Source organism: Chionomys nivalis, chromosome Y, assembly GCF_950005125.1.
Source record: "Chionomys nivalis chromosome Y, mChiNiv1.1, whole genome shotgun sequence".
NCBI classification, from domain to species: Eukaryota; Metazoa; Chordata; class Mammalia; order Rodentia; family Cricetidae; genus Chionomys; species Chionomys nivalis.
Genome location: NC_080113.1, coordinates 5650795 through 5673741, shown reverse-complemented (window position 1 = coordinate 5673741; position 22947 = coordinate 5650795). Strand labels below are relative to the sequence as shown.

At 37.3% G+C, this 22947-nt stretch overlaps 1 protein-coding gene, 1 non-coding gene and 1 pseudogene across 2 annotated transcripts in view; all 3 read right to left on the bottom strand.

Annotated features, from left to right (window-relative positions):
* The window catches only part of LOC130868812 (ubiquitin-like modifier-activating enzyme 1 Y), a 964755-nt pseudogene that overhangs the window by 400363 nt on the left and 541445 nt on the right, over nt 1-22947 (bottom strand).
* The window catches only part of LOC130868797 (probable ubiquitin carboxyl-terminal hydrolase FAF-X), a 176331-nt gene continuing 157321 nt past the window's right edge, over nt 3938-22947 (bottom strand). Inside the window, exons 35-44 of the mRNA XM_057760827.1 lie at nt 20479-21223; nt 19969-20092; nt 17809-18046; nt 16419-16548; nt 15141-15326; nt 14115-14335; nt 13949-14037; nt 13098-13254; nt 5341-5553; nt 3938-4069 (exon numbers count right to left, since the gene is read on the bottom strand). Of these exons, the coding sequence (XP_057616810.1) occupies nt 3938-4069; nt 5341-5553; nt 13098-13254; nt 13949-14037; nt 14115-14335; nt 15141-15326; nt 16419-16548; nt 17809-18046; nt 19969-20092; nt 20479-21223 (2235 nt within the window). The remainder of the gene's footprint in view (nt 4070-5340; nt 5554-13097; nt 13255-13948; nt 14038-14114; nt 14336-15140; nt 15327-16418; nt 16549-17808; nt 18047-19968; nt 20093-20478; nt 21224-22947) is intronic.
* Nucleotides 14527-14631, bottom strand: LOC130868870 (U6 spliceosomal RNA). The gene has a single exon (XR_009056588.1). It is a non-coding gene; the product is annotated as a U6 spliceosomal RNA (small nuclear RNA).

The window sequence follows — 22947 nt, the reverse complement described above, 5'->3', positions numbered from 1 at the left end:
AGTTCTAAATGGCCACTCAGAAAGAATTGGCGTGAATAAGTCAATGATACAAAACAAAACAAAAGAACAAAACCAAACCAAATCCAAGTCCAGTTGATGGGAACAAAATATAAAAATCAGAGCAGAAATAAGCAACTTATTTTATTAGACAATCTGATCCAGACATTAGGCCAGAAGCAGAGCTGAGACTGAACCTCCAGTATAATTATTAAATTTGACTTTTGGATGTGAAATACAATAAACCAAACATCAGCAGATGATCTGTCTGGGAGATGAAAGCTAGCAAATCATTTTCTTCAAAACATGTAGTTTAGAAGAAATGGCCTCCTGGTCATGACTGGGCCTTAAAATATGAGATGATTAACAGAAACAACAGCATATATGGGAACCTAAATATGATGTGACATTAAAGTATAGAAAGGCTTTCTTTTAAAGCACAGACATGAGTTTCCTAACAGCTGCCATGAGAGATGGCAAGGGTTAAAGTTGGAGAACCAATCCAGTCTTAAATCCAGAACTAAGAAAAATCAGTTTTATATGTGATATAGGTTCACCATAGTGCACAAAATTAACACAGAGGAGCCAAGTATTGGTTAAAATTAGTCCTTGATGTTAGGCTATAGCAGTGTTCTGAATTTTCTATGCCATGGAAAGTTGCAGGGATGTCTTCCCTGATCTCTTCAAATGGCACAAGATAGCTTCTTAAAGAGTGGAATGCCTTTAAGAGGTAAACAAGTATTCGCTCATGAAAAATTAAACGGGGGCAAAAGTCAACTTAGTATCATCAATTTTGCCTTGCAGGTAATGTATTTCCTTAGGCAAAATAACCTTTTGTCTGATAAACCTCAGGTGAAAAAAGATCTTAAGAGGGCAATATATCAGAAACCAATGCTGTTAGATTATACTCTTGTACACTGTAAAGATTTGTCACTCGTATTGGTTTAATAAAATGCTGACTGGCCAGTAGCCAGATAGGAAGTATAGATGGGACAACCAAATTAGAAAACTTCTGGGGAATAGGAAAGCCATATGCAGAGGAACCAAGATGAAAACGTACCAAGCCATGTAGCTAAACATAGAAAATAATTATTGATTAATTTAAGTCGTAATGTCTAGTTAGTAATAAGCCCAAACAAATTTAAGTTGTAAGGGCTTGTTAGTAATAAGCCTGAATAGGCCAAACAGTTCATAATTAACATAAGCCTCGATGTGTTAATTTGTGACTGAATGGCTGTGGGATGGTGAGGGACAGAAATTTCTGTCTACAGGCTAATGTAAAACCAAGACAGAAAAGTACACCCAGAGAAGTCCTAAGAAACAAGGATTTAAGCTCAGTCAAATAAACTACTTTCTAAAATAGTGGTTCAGAACCTGTGGCTCATGACCCCATTGTGGGTTAACAACCCCTTTACAGGGGTCTCTTAAACAAATTTGAAGTAACAATGAAATGCAAATTTGAAGTAACAATGAAAAATTTTTTATGGTTATGGATCACCATAACATAAAGAGCTGTATTAAAGAGTTGCAGCATTAAGAAGGTTGAGAACCACTGTAATTCTTTTGTATCTTCTAATAGGAGAATGAGCCTTCATCTTCAATGATAGCTTACCTGTCAAGATGTTTCCAAAGTGCTCAGTTACTATGTCTCAGTAAAAATGATTTTAGATAACCATCAGGCACTTTGGTAACGCTAGGTTTTGACAGGAGAAATTTTAAACATGGTGATTGGATTTGTTCTTTTGCTTTATTATAACTGAACCCTCTTTTTAAAATTAAACTTTAGTAACAAGTGCTGGTAGGAATGTTTAAAACACCTGTCTATGCAAAAACAGTCTAATCTTAAAAATTAATGATTGAGCCAGGCGGTGGTGGCGCACGCCTTTAATCCCAGCACTTGGGAGGCAGAGGCAGGCGGATCTCTGTGAGTTCGAGACCAGCCTGGTCTACAAGAGCTAGTTCCAGGACAGGCTCCAAAACCACAGAGAAACCCTGTCTCTAAAAACCAAAAAAAAAAAAAAAAAAACAAAAAAAAAAATTAATGATTGAAAAAAAAGATTATAGCTAAAGTAGCTAGGACAGTGCTAGTCATTTGTAGATCTGTCAGGGAAAAAAAAAAAAACAAGGTATGTAAAACTAGACACTGGTTTTCCAGGAATTGTATAAGCAGTAATGTATAAGAGACACTCAAAATATATAAGCTGCTCAAAGAAGCTTAGACCAGCTAAATGATCTGGAAGACACACTAAATACAGGCTGTGCAGTGTGCTCTAGGTTTTGGATGGGGTAGGTAAGTCATTTCTGCTACTACAAGTTAATTAATCTCTGTATTTAATTGTAAGTTAACCTCAAAGCACTACATCAGTTCACCAAGTTAGACTCTTGTGGTCTCATTATTTTGGTCTGTGGCTGTTTCTTTATCAAGAGTGAGTAACTGTTTGCTCTTGACTTCCCAAGAATATTGTGTGTCAACAAACTATGCTATATATCCTTGACTTTTACCTTGAAAAACAAAGAGCTGTGAGTCATAAGACAAAAATAAAATCTCTGCTGGTGGTGGTGGTGGTGATGCCTTTCATCTCATGAAAGTACCATGGAAATACAAAAGGGCTGAATCTGGATATATATTCCTTTTTGTACCACATGAAACAAAATATTAAGAATTATTTGGATTACTGAACAGAGGAGAAAACTGCAAATGACCATGAACAAAGGGGGTAATATTTTCACAAATTTTATCAATAATTTGCCGTTTTTTAGACTAAGGTACATCCTGGCTCATTCTGTTTAACAATGGGCAAAGGAATGTATCAACTGTATCAAACAGGCACATCAAGTTACAGGTTAAAGACTATGGTCATTTGAAGTATTAGTTGTATAAAATGCCTACTAACTAGCTCAGTGTTCAAGGTAGTTTTTAACTGCACAACTGTTATTAGTAATAAAAATTCATCATATAAAAGTATGATTACAAAAGTAAATTTAAATAGTAGTAATAATTTTGGTTTTTTTAATGGGGCAAATCTTTATTCTAGAGCTTAATGTGTCTGAAATGTTAGGTCAGTGTCACACCAGAGCATGCTATGAATAAAATTAAATGTATAGTCTGTGAAAATGTGTAGATTTTAATAAAATAAAGCACCAAGAAATAAAACAGAATAAATTTTCCTAAGCTTTATTTATGAATCCAGCAAAATTTCTACAAAGTGGCAAAATTTTCATTAAGTATGTTGTATTGCTTGTGGAAATATTTAGTCTGAAGGGGGCTTCCAAAATACTACATATAATAAAAAGTTACCACTTTAAAAATAGTATTAATCAGAGAATCTTAAATAAGAAACAAAAACTCAGAATTATTTTAATTAAGTAGTTTCTGTTTTAATTGAAGCCTCTCCTCTATCTCAAAATAACAGATTTTATGAATGGACAAAGAAAAATGGTGCTTCAAAGCACGACTGAGGATAACAAGAAAATAAGCCAGATATTTTGGAAAATGACAATTCAAAATGTTGTGGATTCTGATGATAGCCATTTAATTATAAGACCGAGGAAGCACGTTTAGAAGCCTAATCTAATAAACTCTACAAAAATAATAAAAAAAAAATCAGTACCAAGTACAGCTCTTCTATTATGCTTCTACACATTCTAGTAAAGCAAAAAGATGCATATTCGTTGTTACTATTTTGAGAATGAGAATTAACATCAAAATATATATTTTGTACATTTTTATCTTTTGCACACTAGTACTGGCATTCATCATAAAACACTATACAAATTCCACAGTAGGTGGTTTATATAATCACAATAAACACGAACAAATACTTCCAACTCCATGTTTGTTTGGAATCACTTTTTATAGTTTTAAATACTAAGCAGGCACAGAAAAAGCTCTGCATATAAGGCCAAAATGCATCGACACAACAAACCAGTTATTTGTGTGTCACTGATCCTTTGTTAGAGGTGAAGATACTTCTTCATTGCTTTCATAAGTTTCTTGTGGTTCATCGTTTTTCTGAGGGTTATTCAAGAGATGTGCTCCTCGATTTGAATATGACTGTTCAGGTACATAATTCTAGGAGGGGAAAGAAATTTTCAGCTCAAACTTTTCAAATATTACAATTTAAAATTTAAACCATATGTTCCAGCTTTCTAAAGCAGATTTAAAAATGTTATTACAACCTGTTTTATTAAATTCATGTAGTTGTTAAACAAAGAACTTACAGACTGATTCCTATGTTAAAGTCCCATCTGAAAAAGTAAGTATATATACATCTTTGAATAATTTTTTTTGTTTTATATTTATAGAGAGGAAGCATTTAAGACTATTCTATGTCTAACTCTGATAAAAGTAAAGGCATTCCAAGTATGGCTCTTATAGCATCACTGGAGAACTTGCCAAACATGTCTGTTTTGGAGAAAGAATTTTCCTATGTAGATCAGGATGGTTTCAGCTAGACTATTTCCACAGCTGTATGAGGGAAATATGAAAACTACAGTCATGCACCATCATTTACAGAGTCAGAACATAAAATCTTTAAGGTTCTAATTAAGTACTTTCAAGCCACTGTTAGACTACATTTGAGAATGTCTTTCTTAAAAGAACTGAACTATATAACACTCTTGGCTTAATATTATGACTGTCTCTCCAGAAGTGCCTCTTCCTGAAATCTTTTTAAAAAAAATCTCATAAAACTGTTCGATCCGTAGTTAACTATTTTTTTTTGTTTCATGTTTCCCAGGCTGGCCTTGGACTTGTAATGTGTCCAGATGTTAACTCTACATTCAAGAATCACGTGTGTTGTTATTTCTGGGTTACCTGTGAAATACTACCTTGTCCAATGTATATGGCACTGAGGAATTAAACCCAGGGCGTTGTGTAAGTTAGATAAGCATTCAACTTCAACATTACTCAGCTATTATACACATATGTATGTATATGCAGACTGCTATAGAGTGTCCTTATCAGCTGGTCTCTACTTCCATATATTATGTTTGAAACAATTTCACATTGCATGAAAATCAATTATGGTTTTTGTCCTTTTCTATGGAAACAGAATTTCGCTAGGTCACTCTGGTGGTTTTGTAACTTGCTATTGAGACAAGACTGACATTAAACTCAAGATATCACCTGTCTCCCAAATGTTGGGATTAAAGGCAAGTGTCCCTAGACCTAGCTAGGGACTAAACTGTTCTAATGTATGAATTCCATTAATGAAAAACAAATAGAAGAATAATCTAAATTTTACATAATCACAATACATGGACATTGGCTTATAAATCAGTTACTTTTCATTCATGTTTTTACATCTTTTATCAACTAATGTCTTTTAACTTATTTCTTACCTTTTCTGGAAACAGGTCACAGGCTTTTGCAAGTGTCATTTTTGCACTATGAGATCTCTCTAAAAAATAACCATTTGATGTTTCATTGCTTTGTATTGGAGGAGAAGAGTTGCTGTAAGTGCAGTGAGGATTACAAGAATATGTTCTTCTTTCAAGTTCATCTCTGAGCCATTCTACTGCACTAGTCCATTCCTTTTTAAGATCTCCATTACCCTTAAACAGGAAAACAAAACTCAATGTTTAGAATTAAGAAATTAGCTGTGCGGTGGTGGTGTGCGCCTTTTAATGCCAGCACGCAGGAGGCAGAGGCAGGCAGATCTCTGAGAATTCAAGGCCAGTCTGGTCTAGAGTGAGTTCCAGGACAGCTAGGGACATGAGAAAGGGAAGTCCTATATCAAAAAAACAAAAATCATTAGGAAATTAAATTTAATATTTTGACCTAAAATTGGAACTCCCAAACTGTGTTTTCTTTGGAAATTTTGAGTCAGAACTTCATAAAACTATTTCAAAAAAAAAAAAAAAAAAAGGAGACAGCAGCGGGGTGAGTTTGTGACCTGACTGGGGGCGGCGGAAGCAGCCCTGGACAGGGAACTCTGAAGTTCCTCATCCCCCACCCTATACTCCCTGGCCTCCCTGCAGGGGCTCTACACCCTGCATACTGCCTCTCTCTTCTTGTCCCACCCAGCTTGCATCCAGAACCCTTCTTCCTTCTGCCCCCTTTCCTCTTTGGGCACATAACACCATCCAGCTCAGTCTGTCTGGCGCTGGGGGCAAATCCTCAGGGCAAGTAGGCAGGCGAGACCTCCTTTGTTTCACTGGCCTGCCTGCACCAACCAAGGTAAGGCCTTTGTTTACAAACTACCCAACCTGCACGGAGATCTGATCTAGGCACCAGGAGAGACAGCAGCGGGGTGAGTTTGTGACCTGACTGGCTGCGGCAGAAGCAGCCCTGGACAGGGAACTCTGAAGTTCCTCATCCCCCACCCTATACTCCCTGGGCTCCCTGCAGGGGCTCTACACCCTGCATACTGCCTCTCTCTTCTTGTCCCACCCAGCTTGCATCCAGAACCCTTCTTCCTTCTGCCCCCTTTCCTCTTTGGGCACATAACACCATCCAGCTCAGTCTGTCTGGCGCTGGGGGCAAATCCTCAGGGCAAGTAGGCAGGCGAGACTTCCTTTGGTTCACTGGCCTGCCTGCACCAAGCAAGGTAAGGCCTTTGTTTACGAACTACCCAACCTGCACAGAGATCTGATCTTGGCACCAGGAGAGCCATCAGTGGGAGAGCTAATCTGGGTACCAGGAGAGCCGTCTTTGGGCACGGAGATCTGATATTGGTACCAGGAGAGACATCACTGGAGCACCAGGAGAGCTATCACTGCAGGCTGCCATCACTGGGAAAGTACATCAGTAGGCAAGGAGACCTGATCCGTTAAAAGAAGATCCATAGGGGAGCATTCGGAGAAAGAGATGGGCAGGCGCCAATGCAAGAATTCACCCAACAATCTGAAAAACTATATGAAACCACCAGAACCCAGCGACCACACAACAGGAGGACATGAACACCTTAATCATGAAGAAGTAGATAAAATTGACTTTATGAAAGTGATTGACGCCCTTAAACAGCATGTAAAAAATGCCCTTATAGAAATGGATGAGAAGTATAACAGAAAGTTTGAAGAATTGAGTAAATCAGTGAATGATACCCTAGGAAACCAAGGAAAAACAATCAAACAAATAATGGAAACAGTTCAAGACTTAAAAACTGAAATGGAGGCAAAGAAGAAAACACAAACAGAAGGCCAGCTGGACAGGGAAAATCTGGGTAAACGAATAGAGACTACAGAAACAAGCATAACCAACAGAATACAAGAGATAGAAGAAAGAATCTCAGATTCTGAAGATACCATAGAGAAAATAAACACGCTGATCAAAGAAAACAGCAAGGCCAACAAATTCTCATCACAAAACATTCAGGAAATATGGGACACAATAAAAAGACCAAACCTAAGAATAATAGGAATAGAAGAAGGAGAAGAAGCGCAGCTCAACGGTCCAGAAAATATATTTAATAAAATTATAGAAGAAAACTTTCCCAACCTAAAGAAAGATATACCTATGAAGGTTCAAGAAGCATACAGAACACCGAATAGGCTGGATCAAAAAAAAAAAAACATCCTCTCGCCATATAATAATCAAAACACAAAGCATACAGAATAAAGAAAGAATACTAAGAGCATCAAAGGAAAAAGGCCAAGTTACTTATAAAGGTAAACCTATCAGACTTACACCTGACTTCTCTATGGAAACCATGAAAGCCAGAAGGTCCTGGATAGATGTACTGCAGAAACTAAGAGACCATGGATGCAAGCCCAGACTACTATACCCAGCCAAGCTTTCGTTCACTATAAATGGAGAAAACAAAATTTTCCAGGATAAAAACAAATTTAAACAATACGTAGCCACAAATCCAGCCTTACAGAAAGTAATAGAAGGAAAATCACTAATCAAGGAGTCCAACAATGACCACAGTAACTCAGACATCTAGAAACCCTTTACCAGCACATCTCAAAGAAGGGAAACACACAAAATCTACTACTAAAAAAAAATGACCGGAGTTAACAACCACTGGTCATTAATATCACTTAATGTCAATGGACTCAACTCACCTATAAAAAGGCACAGACTAAGAGATTGGATACGAAAACAGGATCCAACATTCTGCTGTTTACAAGAAACACACCTCAACCACAAAGACAGGCACCTACTCAGAGTAAAGGGCTGGGATAAGGCTAATCAAGTAAATGGACGTAGGAAACAAGCAGGTGTGGCCATACTAATTTCTAACAAAGTTGACTTCAAACTTAAATCAATCAGAAGAGATGGAGAGGGACATTTTCTACTCATAACAGGAACAATTCATCAGGATGAAATCTCAATCCTGAATATCTATGCCCCTAATATAAAAGCACACACGTACGTAAAAGAAACATTGTTAAAACTCAAGGCAGCCATCAAACCGCACACATTAATAGTAGGAGACTTTAATACTCCTCTCTCACCAATGGACAGGTCAATTAGACAGAAACCTAACAGAGAAATAAGAGAATTAATGGAGGTAATGAATCAAATGGACTTAACAGACATCTATAGAATATTCCACCCAAATAGGAAAGAATATACCTTCTTCTCTGCAGCTCATGGAACCTTCTCAAAAATCGACCACATACTCCGTAACAAAGCAAACATTCACAGTTACAAAAAAATATTAATAACCACCTGTATCTTATCAGATCACCATGGATTAAAGCTAGAATTCAGCAACAATGCTACCCCCAGAAAGCCTACAAACTCATGGAAACTGAATAGTCAACTACTGAACCATACCTGGATTAAGGAAGAAATAAAGAAAGAAATTAAAGTCTTCCTTGAAGACAATGAAAATAAAGAAACAACATACTCAAACCTATGGGACACTATGAAAGCAGTCCTGAGAGGAAAGTTCATAGCACTAACTGCCCACTTAAAGAAAACAGAGAAAGCACACATTGGAGACTTAACAGCCCACCTGAAAGCTCTAGAAAAAAAAAGAAGCAGACTCACCTAGAAGGGGTAGAAGACTGGAAATAATCAAACTGAGGGCTGAAATCAACAAAATAGAGACACAGAAAACAATTGAAAGAATCAATAAATCAAAAAGCTGGTTCCTGGAGAAAATCAACAAGATTGATAAACCCCTATCCAAACTAATCAAACGGCAGAGAGAGAATTTGCAAATTAATAAGATCAGAAATGAAAAGGGAGACATAACCACAGACCCAGAGGAAATTCAGAGAATCATTAGATCTTACTACAAAAGCCTGTATGCCACAAAACTGGAAAATGTAAAAGAAATGGACACTTTTTTAGATAAATACCATATACCAAAGTTAAACCAGGACCAGGTGAAAAACCTAAATAGACCTGTTAGTCGTGAAGAATTAGAAGCAGTTATCAAAAACCTCCCTTCCAAAAAAAGTCAGGGACCAGATGGTTTCAATGCGGAATTCTACCAGAACTTCCAAGAAGACCTAATACCTATACTCCTTAAGGTATTTCACAATATAGAAACAGAAGAGTCATTGCCAAATTCCTTTTATGAAGCTACAGTAACTCTGATACCAAAACCACACAAAGACCCAACCAAGAAAGAAAATTACAGCCCAATCTCACTCATGAACATCGATGCAAAAATCCTCAACAAAATTCTGGCAAACCGAATCCAAGAACACATTAGAAAAATTATCCATTATGATCAAGTAGGCTTCATACCAGAGATGCAGGGCTGGTTTAACATACGCAAATCTATCAATGTAATCCATCATATAAATAAACTGAAAGAAAAAAACCATATGATCATTTCTTTAGACGCTGAAAAAGCATTTGACAAAATTCAACATCCCTTTATGATAAAGGTCTTGGAGAGATTAGGGATACAAGGGTCATACCTAAATATAATTAAAGCTATATACAGCAAGCCAACAGCTAATATCAAATTAAATGGAGAGAAACTTAAAGCCATCCCACTAAAATCAGGAACACGCCAAGGCTGTCCACTCTCTCCATACCTCTTCAATATAGTTCTCGAAGTTTTAGCAATAGCAATAAGACAACATAAGGTGATAAAGGGGATTCAAATTGGAAAGGAAGAAGTTAAACTTGCATTATTTGCAGATGATATGATAGTGTACATGAGCGACCCCAAAAACTCCACCAAGGAACTCCTACAGCTGATAAACACCTTTAGTAATGTGGCAGGATACAAGATCAACTCCAAAAAATCAGTCACCCTCTTATACACAAAGGATATGGAAGCAGAGAGGGAAATAAGAGAATCATCACCTTTCACGATAGCCACAAAAAGCATAAACTATCTTGGGGTAACTCTAACCAAGGAAGTGAAAGATCTATTTGACAAGAACTTTAAGGCATTGAAGAAAGAAATTGAAGAGGATACCAGAAAATGGAAGGATCTCCCTTGCTCCTGGATTGGAAGGATCAACATAGTAAAAATGGCAATTCTACCAAGGGCAATTTATAGATTCAATGCAATCCCCATTAAAATCCCATCAAAATTCTTCACAGATCTTGAAAGGACAATAATCAACTTTATATGGAGAAACAAAAAACCCAGGATAGCCAAAACAATCTTATATAATAAAGGAACTTCTGGAGGCATTACCATCCCTGACTTCAAACTCTATTACAGAGCTACAGTAATGAAAACAGCATGGTACTGGCATAAAAACAGAGCAGTCGACCAATGGAATCGTATAGAAGACCCGGATTTTAACCCACAAACCTATGAACAACTGATTTTCCATAAAGGAGCTAAAAGTATACAATGGAAGAAAGAAAGCATCTTCAACAAATGGTGCTGGCACAATTGGATGTCAACCTGTAGAAGAATGAAAATAGACCCATATCTATCACCATGCACAAAACTCAAGTCCAAATGGATTAAAGACCTCAATATCAATCTGAACACACTGAACCTGATAGAAGAGAAAATGGGAAGTACCCTACAACATATGGGCACAGGAGATCGCTTCCTATGTATAACCCCAGCAGCACAGACATTAAGGGCAACATTGAATAAATGGGACCTCCTGAAACTGAGAAGCTTCTGTAAAGCAAAGGACACTGTCATTAAGACAAAAAGGCAGCCTACTGACTGGGAGAAGATCTTCACCAACCCCGTTACAGACAAAGGTCTGATCTCCAAAATATATAAAGAACTCAAGAAACTAGATTTTAAAAGGATAATTAACCCAATTAAAAAATGGGGCACTGAACTGAACAGAGAATTCTCAACAAAAGAAGTTCAAATGGCCAAAAGATACTTAAGGTCATGCTCAACCTCCTTAGCAATCAGAGAAATGCAAATCAAAACAACTTTGAGATATCATCTTACACCTGTCAGAATGGCTAAAATCAAAAACACCAAGGATAGCCTTTGCTGGAGAGGTTGTGGAGAAAGGGGTACCCTCATCCATTGCTGGTGGGACTGCAAACTTGTGCAACCACTTTGGGAAATCAGTGTGGCGGTTTCTCAGAAAATTTGGGATCAACCTACCCCTGGACCCAGCAATAGCACTCTTGGGAATATACCCAAGAGATGCCCTAGCATATGACAAAAGCATTTGTCCAACTATGTTCATAGCAGCATTATTTGTAATAGCCAGAACCTGGAAGCAACCTAGATGCCCTTCAATAGAAGAATGGATGAAGAAAGTGTGGAATATATATACATTAGAGTACTACTCTGCGGTAAAAAACAATGACTTCTCGAATTTTGCATGCAAATGGATGGAAATAGAAAATACGATCCTGAGTGAGGTAACCCAGACGCAAAAAGCAGATCATGGGATGTACTCACTCATAATTGGTTTCTAGCCATGGATAGGGGCCACTGAGTCTATAATTTGTGATCCTAAAGAAGCTAAACAAGAGGGTAAACCCAAGGAAAAACATATAGATATCCTCCCAGCTATGGGAAATAGACAAGATTGATGGGCAAAATATGGGAATCTTGGGGGGTGGGGTGGGATGGGGATGAGGGGAGATGGGGAGAGAAAAGTGTGAAGGAGAGGATGAGGGGAACTGGGGGAATCGGGGTGATTGGGGGTAAAGGAAGGTTGGATGGGGGAGCAGGGAAACTCATACCTTAGTTAAGGGAGCCACCTAAGGGTTGGCAAGAGACTTGAACCTGGAATGGCTACCTGAAGCCCAGGGCATTGTCCCCAGTTAGTTCATTGGGGCACCTGAGGATAGGGAACCTGAAATGAACCTATCCTATAATCATACTGATGAATATCTTGCATATCGCCATAGAACCTTCATCTAGCGATGGATGGAGATAGAGACAGAGACCCACACTGGAGCACTGGACTGAGCTCCCAAGGTTATAATGAGGAGCAGAAGGAGAGAGAACATGAACAAGGAAGTCAGGACCATGAGGGGTGCACCCAACCACTGAGACAGGGGGGCCGATCTATTGGGAGCTCACCAAGGCCAGCTGGACTGCTACTGAAAAAAACATGGGATAAAACCGGACTCTCTGAATGTGGTGGACAATGAGAGCTGACGAGAGGCCAAGGAGAATGGCACAGGAACTTTCATCTGGCGATGGATCGAGAGAGAGACAGAGACCCAATTTGGATCAACCGTCTGAGCTCTTAAGGTCCAAATGAGGAGCAGAAGGAGGGAGAACATGAGCAAGGAAATCAGGACCACGAGGCGTGCACCCACCCACTATGACAGTGGAACTGATCTATTGGGAGCTCTCCAAGGCCAGCTGGACTGGGACTGAATAAGCATGGGTTGAAACTGGACTCTCTGAACAAGGCGGACAATGAAGGCTGATGAGAAGCCAAGGACAATGACACTAGGTTTCGATCCTAATACATGAACTGGCTTTGTGGGAGCTTAGCCTGTTTGGATGCTCACCTTCCTGGACCTAGATAGAAGTGGGAGGACCTTGGTCTTCATGTAGAGCAGGGAATTTGGACTGCTCTTCAGTATCGAGAGGGAGGGGGAGTGGACTAGGGGGAGGAGAAGTGGAGTGGGGATAGGGGGAAGGGAGCGGGGGGAGGGGGCAATATGTGGGAGGAGGGGGAGGGAAATGGGAAACGGGGAGCAGTTGGAAATTTTAAGTAAAAAAGAATAAAAAACAAACAAACAAACAAACAAACAAACAAAAAAAACAAAAGACTTTTACCTGTAAGATTTGGTAGGCAACAGGACAACTGTTAAAGAGAGTTACCATGCATTTAATACACTGATATGCTCTTTTTTGATAGTGATTCTTACAACGCTGAATTGTATCAAACAGCCCATCTCGATCATCTGGAATTCCGTTAAGTGCATTATGAATTCTGAAAAGATCCCAAAACAAGACAAAATTGTAACACCTAGAAGAAATGCACTTTTCTTTTCTCTTTCTTTCTATCTCACTAACAGACCAGGCTCACATTAAACTCAAAGAGATCTATCTGCCACTGTTTCCCAAATCACCACATTTGTTCAAAGCCAATAATTTAAAATGATTTCTGTGCATAAATCAATCCTTTTGAAGTAAATATAGTTCCTTTTCGAAAAGTAGGTAGTATTAGTAAAACCCATCAATGCTAATCAAAAGAAACAAAAATTGTAACACCAACCAAAATAAACAATTGAAAATTATGGAAAGTTAGTAAAAAGAGTTTCACAACGTTTGTTTCATGGTAACTTATTATTTTTTTGGCTCTTGAAATTTTTATAACATTAGTTGATTTATTGAATGCTTTTTGTTATTAATTCTAGGTAATGTTCTGAAAACAGTTGATAATCACATTGAAATTTATGATAAACTGGGTGACAATTTGAAACTACTAATAATTTATGAAATCTAATATTTCTAATCTAAAAACAAGACTGCAATAGAATTTTTCTTAACTGAAATGTAAATAAAATTTAATAACCACTTAACTGAACATGGAAAAAGTAGAAGTACACTTTTTCACAGTCAGGTGCAATTTTTCCAAGAACTTGTAAAGCTAATTATACTGTTAGAATAGAAGTGTACCATACCTATGAGTTTGCCAGGAATCCTCCATCAGAATAATTTGCAATAGTAGATCCAAATGTGGCCGAAGTTCATATGTGTATGAATATGCAATCTAAAAATAGTTTAAGGCACAGTTAGATTGCACTTAAAGGACTAGGAATAAAAGTAGGTATTTTCATTTTGCTTTACCTGCCAAAGCAGTTCGCTGAGAACAGAAGATGAGAACTGGGGATTCTCCCAGCAGCAGAAGCAAAGTAACTTGACTGTTTCCTCTGAGTTGCTGTAGTCTTCAATAATTTTCTTCACATAAGTGGTTCTTACAAATAAAATGTCATCCACATTCTGCTGAATTGGCATTATGGGCTGTGACAAATTTGGGTCACCAAAAGGATTTGGAAGAGGGGAATTACCTGCAACATATTTGTCATTAATGAAAAACCTCAAAATTGTAATAAAAGATTACTCCAAACAATAAAATCTGATCTTTACACTCTCTAAAAAGCACAGTAGTATACATTCAGTAAAGTGATCAAATTATAGATCTTAAATGGTAGTTTCTGGAAGTGAGAAAAAGGAATCTATTGATTCATTTTAATTTTTAAAAGGCTTGGAATACTTCAGAAATTTGTATGTCCTTCTTGAGCAGGGGCCATGCTAATCTTTTCATCATTCTAATTTTGTGAATTAGGTGAGAGAATGGGATCCTGATGATTTTCTTCACGCATATGCTATAGCACATATATGAATACATATAGTAAACTAAAAGCTATTTATTAGTAGCTGGATTAAAAGAAATCAATTTAAAACATAAGTAAGCTAACATTTTTGATGGCACTACTGTTTAAAGCTTGTAGTTCCAACATGTGGGAAGCAGAGTCAGGAGAATTGTTGTGAGTTACAACTCAGTTAAGACTACATAGTGAATTCTAGGCCTAGGCAAGAGAGGAGGAAGGAAGGGAGGAAAAGGGGAAATGGGAGAGAGACAGGGAGAGAAAGGGAACACATGGGAGAGAGAGTGGAGGGGAGACCGGTTGTGCAAAAATAAAACAATAAAACTTCCTCCCAAACAATAAACCCAAAAAGTTATCAGCTAAACATAATGAAAAGTGCATCATACTTCAGACTTCTATTTTATAAACTTTCTGTATTACTCTGAGTATAATGCACAGCTAACAATACTTTGAAACTATTACACAAGAAAGCATTCTACTTTACCACTGTTTGAAGACTGCATTCTTGATGAGACACTGCAACATCGTATCAGTTGAGATACTACTGAGTATAACTTGCCTAACTCAGCATACTGGAATTTAATTGGGGGACCTGGCCCTTCATCCAAAGACACAAGCATAAAGATAGCAGGTACATTTAGTTTTAGAAGCTGAGCTTTTTCTGCCAAACCTATAAAAAAAAGGAAGATCATTTTGTAAGAAAAAGTAGGATGAATTGAACGACAGTTCTTTGTAAAATATGAATAAAATCCTCACTATTAGTTTAGAAATAGGTAACTACAGGCAGAATGTGGACAGAAAACACTGATATTAAACACTAAGTATTAAAAAAGGAAATTATCATGACAGCAGTGTCTTGTTTTTCACATTTATTTATAAATATGAGAGTTTCACTTGCATTGTTTCTGTGAACTAACAAGCATGTTTAGTCCCCAAGGAAGAAATGAGTTTACATGTAAGTCCTGGGAATCAAACCAGGCTCACAAGTGTCCTTAACCACTCTTCAGCCTTCAAAGACACTAGCTTCTTAACTACACTAGGTCAAAAAAGAAATTAACAAGCTTTCTAGCAGAGGAAAAAAAGGAGAAATTAAAAGGCAAGTCAAATTTTTTTTGTGAACTATCAGTCTCTTTCACTAAGTGCAAAAATTCCTTGGGTAAAGAAGTATTTTTGTTGTTTTTGTTTTTTCAAGACAAGATTTCTCTGTGTAAAAGTCCTAGCTGGCCTTGAACTCTACCTGTGTCTACCTCATAATCCTGGGATTAAAAGTGTGTACCACCACTGCCTGGCCAAAAAAGTATATTTATACTCTTCTTTCCACTTTGATTTCTGTCTCAATTTTCTTAACTCGAAACTAAAGAAAAAGAATTATTAAATCTCTATTTACTAATTTATTTCCCCCTTGGTTTTGACACAAGGTTTTTCTGGGTAGCAGTCCTAGCTGTAAACCAGGCTGGTCTTGGACTCACAAAGATCAGCCTACCTCTGCCTCTGGAGTGCTCGAATTAATCTTTCAAAAGGCAACGTGAATCAGCTATAGAATCTAATATAAATTCTATCACAAGACAGTTTTTTAATTAAAAGGGTTAAATACAAGTTACCTTATGGTATAAGATGAAAAGCACCATAAAATGTTAATTAGAAAATTTACAATTGGTTTTAAAGATATGATTACTTAATTTAAAAGAATAATTATTATTAATTTTATGGTTTTATTTTCATAGTCATGAAACAATCATTAAAAGAATTAAGTACTCCTTACCTAAACTGGCATACATTACAAATAAACTGAAGTATTGTTGTAAATGTCGCCCATGTTCAGAAACTTCCCTTCTCAAGAGATTTAATACAGCTTTTAGTAAACGATCACTCAAGTTCAAATTATCACATATCTGGAAAAAAAAATTCTATCAACAGCTACATACATCAATATTTTTGTTGGCATAAAATGGTTACATTCCTGTATCTGGAAAAAAATTCAGGTTTATCAAACAGGAAATAAAGAACTTCATGAAGCCTTCACACTTGGTATTGTTCATATAAGAGCAAAAATATATGTGCGTGGTTGTTTGAAAAGGCCAACAAAGGAAGTGGCACTACAAGGAGTGTGGCCTTATAGCCTCTTTGGAGGAAGTGTGTCACTGGGGAGATATACATATATATATATATACATATACATACATACTGAGGTCATATATATGCTCAAGATACTGCCCAGTGTCTCAGAACATCACCTCTTGTTGCCTGCGAGTCAAGACATAAGAACTCTCAGTTCCTTTTCTAGCATCACATCTGCCTGCATTTTGTTTTGCTTCCCACCATGCCAATAATGGACTAAGTCAAACAACTGTACAGGCCAGCTATCCAATTAAAGGTGTTCCTTATAATAAGTGTCATGGTCATACTGTCTCTTCACAGCCAGAGAAATGCTAGCTAAGACAAAAGTTAAGACAAGGTGTTAAGGTTTGTTTTTGAAACAAGGTCTAAGTAGCCCTACCTATTCTGGAAGTCAGACTGGCTTTGACCTAGCAGAGACTTGCCTATCTCTGACTCCTCAATAGTAGAGTAAAAGGACACGCACTACCATACCATACAGAATGTTACAGTTCATAAATCTGGGTTTGATTGCATATTAGTTCGAGAGAAGTCTTTTTTTTTTTTTTTTTTTTTGGTTTTTCGAGACAGGGTTTCTCTGTGGCTTTGGAGCCTGTCCTGGAACTAGCTCTTGTAGACCAGGCTGGTATCGAACTCACAGAGATCCGCCTGCCTCTGCCTCCCAAGTGCTGGGATTAAAGGCGTGCGCCACCACCGCCCGGCTTCGAGAGAAGTCTTAACTATGTATTGTGATCTGTCTTTACCAAACCCAACAGGGTATTTAACAAAAAGATTGTAATTGTAAGATTAAACTTTAAACACATTCTGAAGATATAGTCAACAACTGAGTAGAAACTTCCATATCAAAGTGCCCAGTGACAAATTTTCATTAGCATAAAATAATTTTAAAAACCTGCAAGTGTTACAATGTACATTTAGATGACTGTACATTTGTGCATGGTAACTATTTCAAATACAATACATAAATATTATTTTACTTGTAAGACACAAAATTTTATTTTTAACTAATTAACTATTACAGAGAAGCTGACAATTACCTGACCACAAGGTGCTGGACTTGCAAAAGGTGATAAAAAGGGTGAAGGAGAAGATCCATCTTGCAAAGAAAAATGTGCAATGGATACGATAAGCTTTGCAAATGTACCTCTCACTTCTGCACTTGGACATTCCAGAAGATACTCAGAAAAACGATTTGATACATTAAATAGGACATTGTGAGCAAACCAAAATCGTACATTCTTGCTGTGACGGAGAAGAATACAGAGCACATCGCACCTAAATCAGAAACATCTATTAGTATTGATTTATTAACATACTTATTGGGGGTTCTTTACAGAAGAGGAAGTTTTCTATGAAACAAAAAAAAAAAAATGAGGCTATTGTTGGTTCAGACACAAATGTCACATTAACCAGTAAAATATTATAGCAAGTTCCACAAAGTAATCAAATGGGTTAAGTCAATGATGATGTTGAGTGTCTGTAAAAACCAACTTCTTTAATATAAATGAATGTTGAAAAGAGTTTTTATAGGTCGACAGTATCTTTTGTAATTTTACAGTTAGTAATGATTTAAAATTACAGCTATGAAAATTTCATCTACTAAGTGATACAGCTTTACTCTTTTCACAGTGAAAAAAAACATAAGAATATGCCATGAATAAGAAATAACAGAACACATTTGTGCTGGAAAGAAAGCTCAATAGTTAACAAATTATACAGCAAAGGAAGTAGTTCAGTTGTGAGCATCCATGTCTAACAGCTCAGAACTGCTAGTAGCAGTAAATGTGGTGCTCTTTTCTGGCCTTCTCATGCACCTGGACATATGTAGCATAGACCCAGACACATAAAATTAAAAATAACAGGTTCTTTAGAGACAAGTTTCTCTGGGTATCCTATGTAGAATAGGCTGCCCTCAAACTGACAGAGATCCATATGCCTCTGCCTCTCAAGTGCTGGGATGAAGGGTGTTCACTACCACTGGGCCTGGATGTAATAGTCAATTATTGAAAAACTAAATCTAATAAAATTGTTCTGAGGTCTAGGTGTTGTAGGATAAATCTTAATCCCAGCTATGGAAAATAGAGGCAAGCAAGACCTATAGTACCAAGTCCAGGGTAGGCAGAGGACATAGTGAGACTGTCTCAAAACAACAGGGGTAAGAGAGACCCCTCTTCACAGGACATGGAGTGTTAAATTTCCAATACCCATATCATGGGTCAGAGATATCTGTAACTCTAGTTCTAGGACATCTATGAATGCTAGAAAATGTGTTACACACCCATAAATGATGGAAAAACAGTCTTCTTAACAGTATACATAAAATACAAACAATATGGAAGACTTTCCTCATATCAATCCAAAGATCTTTCTCTGATGTTTGAAATTAGTATTGTCCTGTCATGGATAAACACATACATACACGCACACACACACACACATAACACAGCACCAACTTGCTCTATATAGAGAGTACCAGGACAGTCAGGGCTACACAGGGAAACTAGGTATTAAAAACCCAAACAAGGCAGGCAGGCAACGGTGGCCAAAGACTTTAATCCAAGCACTCAGGACGTAGAGGCAGGCAGATCTCTATGAGTTCAATGCCAGTCTAGTATACAAAGCAAGCTCTTTTTTTTTTTTTTTTTTTTTTTGGTTTTTCGAGACAGGGTTTCTCTGTGGCTTTGGAGCCTGTCCTGGAACTAGCTTTTGTAGACCAGGCTGGTCTCGAACTCACAGAGATCCGCCTGCCTCTGCCTCCCGAGTGCTGGGATTAAAGGCGTGTGCCACCACCGCCCGGCAAAGCAAGTTCTTAGTATAAGGCTACACATGCAAAAAGTCTCAATCCCCCAAAACCCAAACAAGTCAAAACCAACCAACCAACCAACCAAAAAAAAAAAAATCCAACAACAACAACAACCATATAGCTGGGCAATGTTAATTCTGACACTCAGGAGGCAGAGGTAGGGGGACCTGGGTGTTTGAAACCAGCAAGGTGTGCATAGTGAATCGTATGACAGCCAGCCACAGACAGATACATAAGAGACACTATCTGAAAAAAAACCAACCAACCAACAACCAAAGAAACAAAACCCTAAGCAAAAATTGAAAAAGAATAAAACCACCCAAAGAACCAAAAACAGTAAAGTAAACATACCAATTAAGTTAGAACACATAAAAAATGAAATTCATACTCATACCAGTCATCAGCAGGGCCACGGACTATTTTCTTAGTATGAAATCCAGTTGTAAAAAGGAATCTAGCAGCAAGTTGAATGCTAATCATTGTAATATCTTCTGCTTCAGGTGGCAAACGATCTTGTCCTTTAAGTTAAAAAGCAACACATAATTAGACATGTTTTATTTCAAGTTAAAAATAAAGGTTTTATTTCAATGTTAACAAATACAAGAACCATATTTTCTACAACTTTTACTTTAAAACAGATCTAACTGAAAATGCTGACACATTCAAATGGATTTTGGTGAATAAATGTACAAAGTTGTGTGTGTGTCTACATACTGAGTTCCAGGATAGCCAGTTACATAAAAGAGACTGTTCTTAAAAAACCAAAACAAACAAACTAAAAACCCCACCAAATGTTAAGGTAGAAATAGAAAAGACAAATTTAAGCACTGTAATATTTGGTAAGAAATTCTTCAAATATTCACTAGATACCACTTTCATAGGATGTAAGTTCCAGGAAACTTACCTGGAGCAGGGTTTAAGTACACAGCATTACATGTAAGCAGTTTTTTAATGAACTGAAAGTATTCTAAGCTATACTGCATTTGATTATGCAGGAATTGCACATTCTGTTTCCACACATTTCTCTGAATGGCTGGTGACATAATCTGATGAGGTCTTGTGATTGTTAGCTTTGATATATGTGTTAACATCTTGTCTTCACCAGTTGTATTGATCTGTTCATAAAACAGAATATATGCATTCCACCACCTTTTCTGACGCCTGTACGACATGCGTTTTATAATATGGTCAAATACTTCTTCCATGTACTCGCCACCAAAGCACTGATTTTTCATTTCTTCATCATCATTCATCTTGCATTCTGTTACATCTCTGTCATCAAATTTGAACCAGCGACCCCTCTCGCTGTCTTTACTATTTCTTTGAATGATGTAAGAATAATAATGTCCACCATTTGCTTGACCACTGTGAACAAGGACACCAACAAGTCTATACTTTGTGCTTCCTGCTATCACACTTTCACATTGCTCATTCTGCTGAATTAAATGAGTCAATGGATTTCCACTATCAGCTTCCAGTCTTGTGACGCCTGCTACTGTGTAAGGTTCCATATCCAGTTCTCTTGGGAATTCAAAGTAATCATTGAATTTGATTGTACATTCTCTTTCCCAGTCATAGTCAAATCGTTTCAGTTGGATAGCAAGAACAGTAGGGAGTTTTTTAATCAGTAAGCGCTTTACTGTATCAACCTAAAACAGAAAATATAAATCCAATACATAAAATTTAAAAATCAATCATCTAAATTTACATATGTTACAAATATGGAATATAATCAATGTCATTTTTCAACAATATTTGTAAAACATTTAAATAAGTATGCCTCGTCTTATAAGATGCAAAATAGATATTCCTGAAGGGATTCCATATTGTCACTGTTATCCAATCAACTCTTCAAGGTGGATCAGGAATTTAAAATTCTATTTCCTACATGAGGTACTGTCACGTATGGTGCGGGAGAATTGCCTGTATTCTGTCAATCATGTTTTAAATAAATGCTGATTGGTCAGGCAGGAAGTATAGGTGGGAAAAACAGACAAGAAGTAGAAATGATGTAATGAGAACAGGAGAATTCTGGGAAGAGGAAGTTGATTCCTCCCACTCCTGCCCAGACCACTGAAGCAGCACTGATGTGATCTGCTCCACTGAAAAAAAGGTACGGAGTCACATGGCTAACAGATCAGAAAAATGGGTTAATCAAGACGTGAGAGTTAGCCAGTGAGAGGCTAGAGCTAATGGGCCAATCAGCTTATAATTTATGGAGACCTATGTGTGATTTTCTTTGGGGCTAAACAGTTGTGGGGTAAAGGGCAGGACAGAAACACAAACAAGCAGACCCCTCATGTTACACACGTAACCAACCTACTACAATACAGACAGCTTAAAGAGGTATGTGGGTCAAGAAATAGGTGTATTATTTACTGCATACTATATTTAAACATAGTCTATTTTTATATTCTACAATCTAAAAGCTCACAGGTAATTGACTGAATGTAATAACCATAAATGTACATAAAATAAAGGAGTTGTGAAAATCTGGTACAATCAAATGAACTTGATTTGGTGAGTAATCTGGAGTAAACACTTTTAAACTATTACTACTAGAGTCAGGATCTTACTATGGAGTTAAAATTAATTAGCTAGTTCTGGGATTGAAGTATGTACCACAATTAACTATTACTTATATATGTATTAGTATGTCTTTGTGGGCTTTTGTATCAGTGAGGGCATGTGTATGTGTAGATAGAGGTCTATGCACAAAGGCTCAAAGTTGATGCTTCTTCACTTTCTTCCTTATATATCAAGAAAGGATCTCTTATTGAACCTAGAACTCACTATTTTGCCTATTTAGTCTAGCAGTTTGGTCCATAATTCCTTGTTTGTTTTCTACACAGTGGGATTATACGCAGGCTGTCATGCCCACCTAGTTTTTAATGTGAGTTCTAGGAACCTGAACTCCAGTATTTACATTGGGTAGCAACCATTTCCCCCAAATCTACAAATTCTTTCTATTTGTGGGATGGGGTGGGAGGGAGATGGATGGGGGAGAAAGATGGGAACTGTGTATTCCTGGCTGGCATGATGCGCTTACGTAAACCAGGTTGAGTATGGACTCACAGAGTTGTACATGTCTGTTCTTCTGAAATGCAGGGTGTGCCACACCTTGTCATGATATTGTTTTGCTGACAAATCTCTACGTAAGTTAGAATGCTAATTTCTTTTATGGTACCATTAATGGAAATTAAAGACATAACAGCACTAGGCACAGTTGTTCATACCTGAAATACCAGCACAGGGAACTCTTGAAGCAGGAGTCTAAATTGAAAGCCAGTCTGGGCTATATAGTTCTAGTCCAGCCCAAGTAACAAGTTTTTCCCAACTAAGCAAATGTTCACAGGGGTGGTGCTATTTGGAA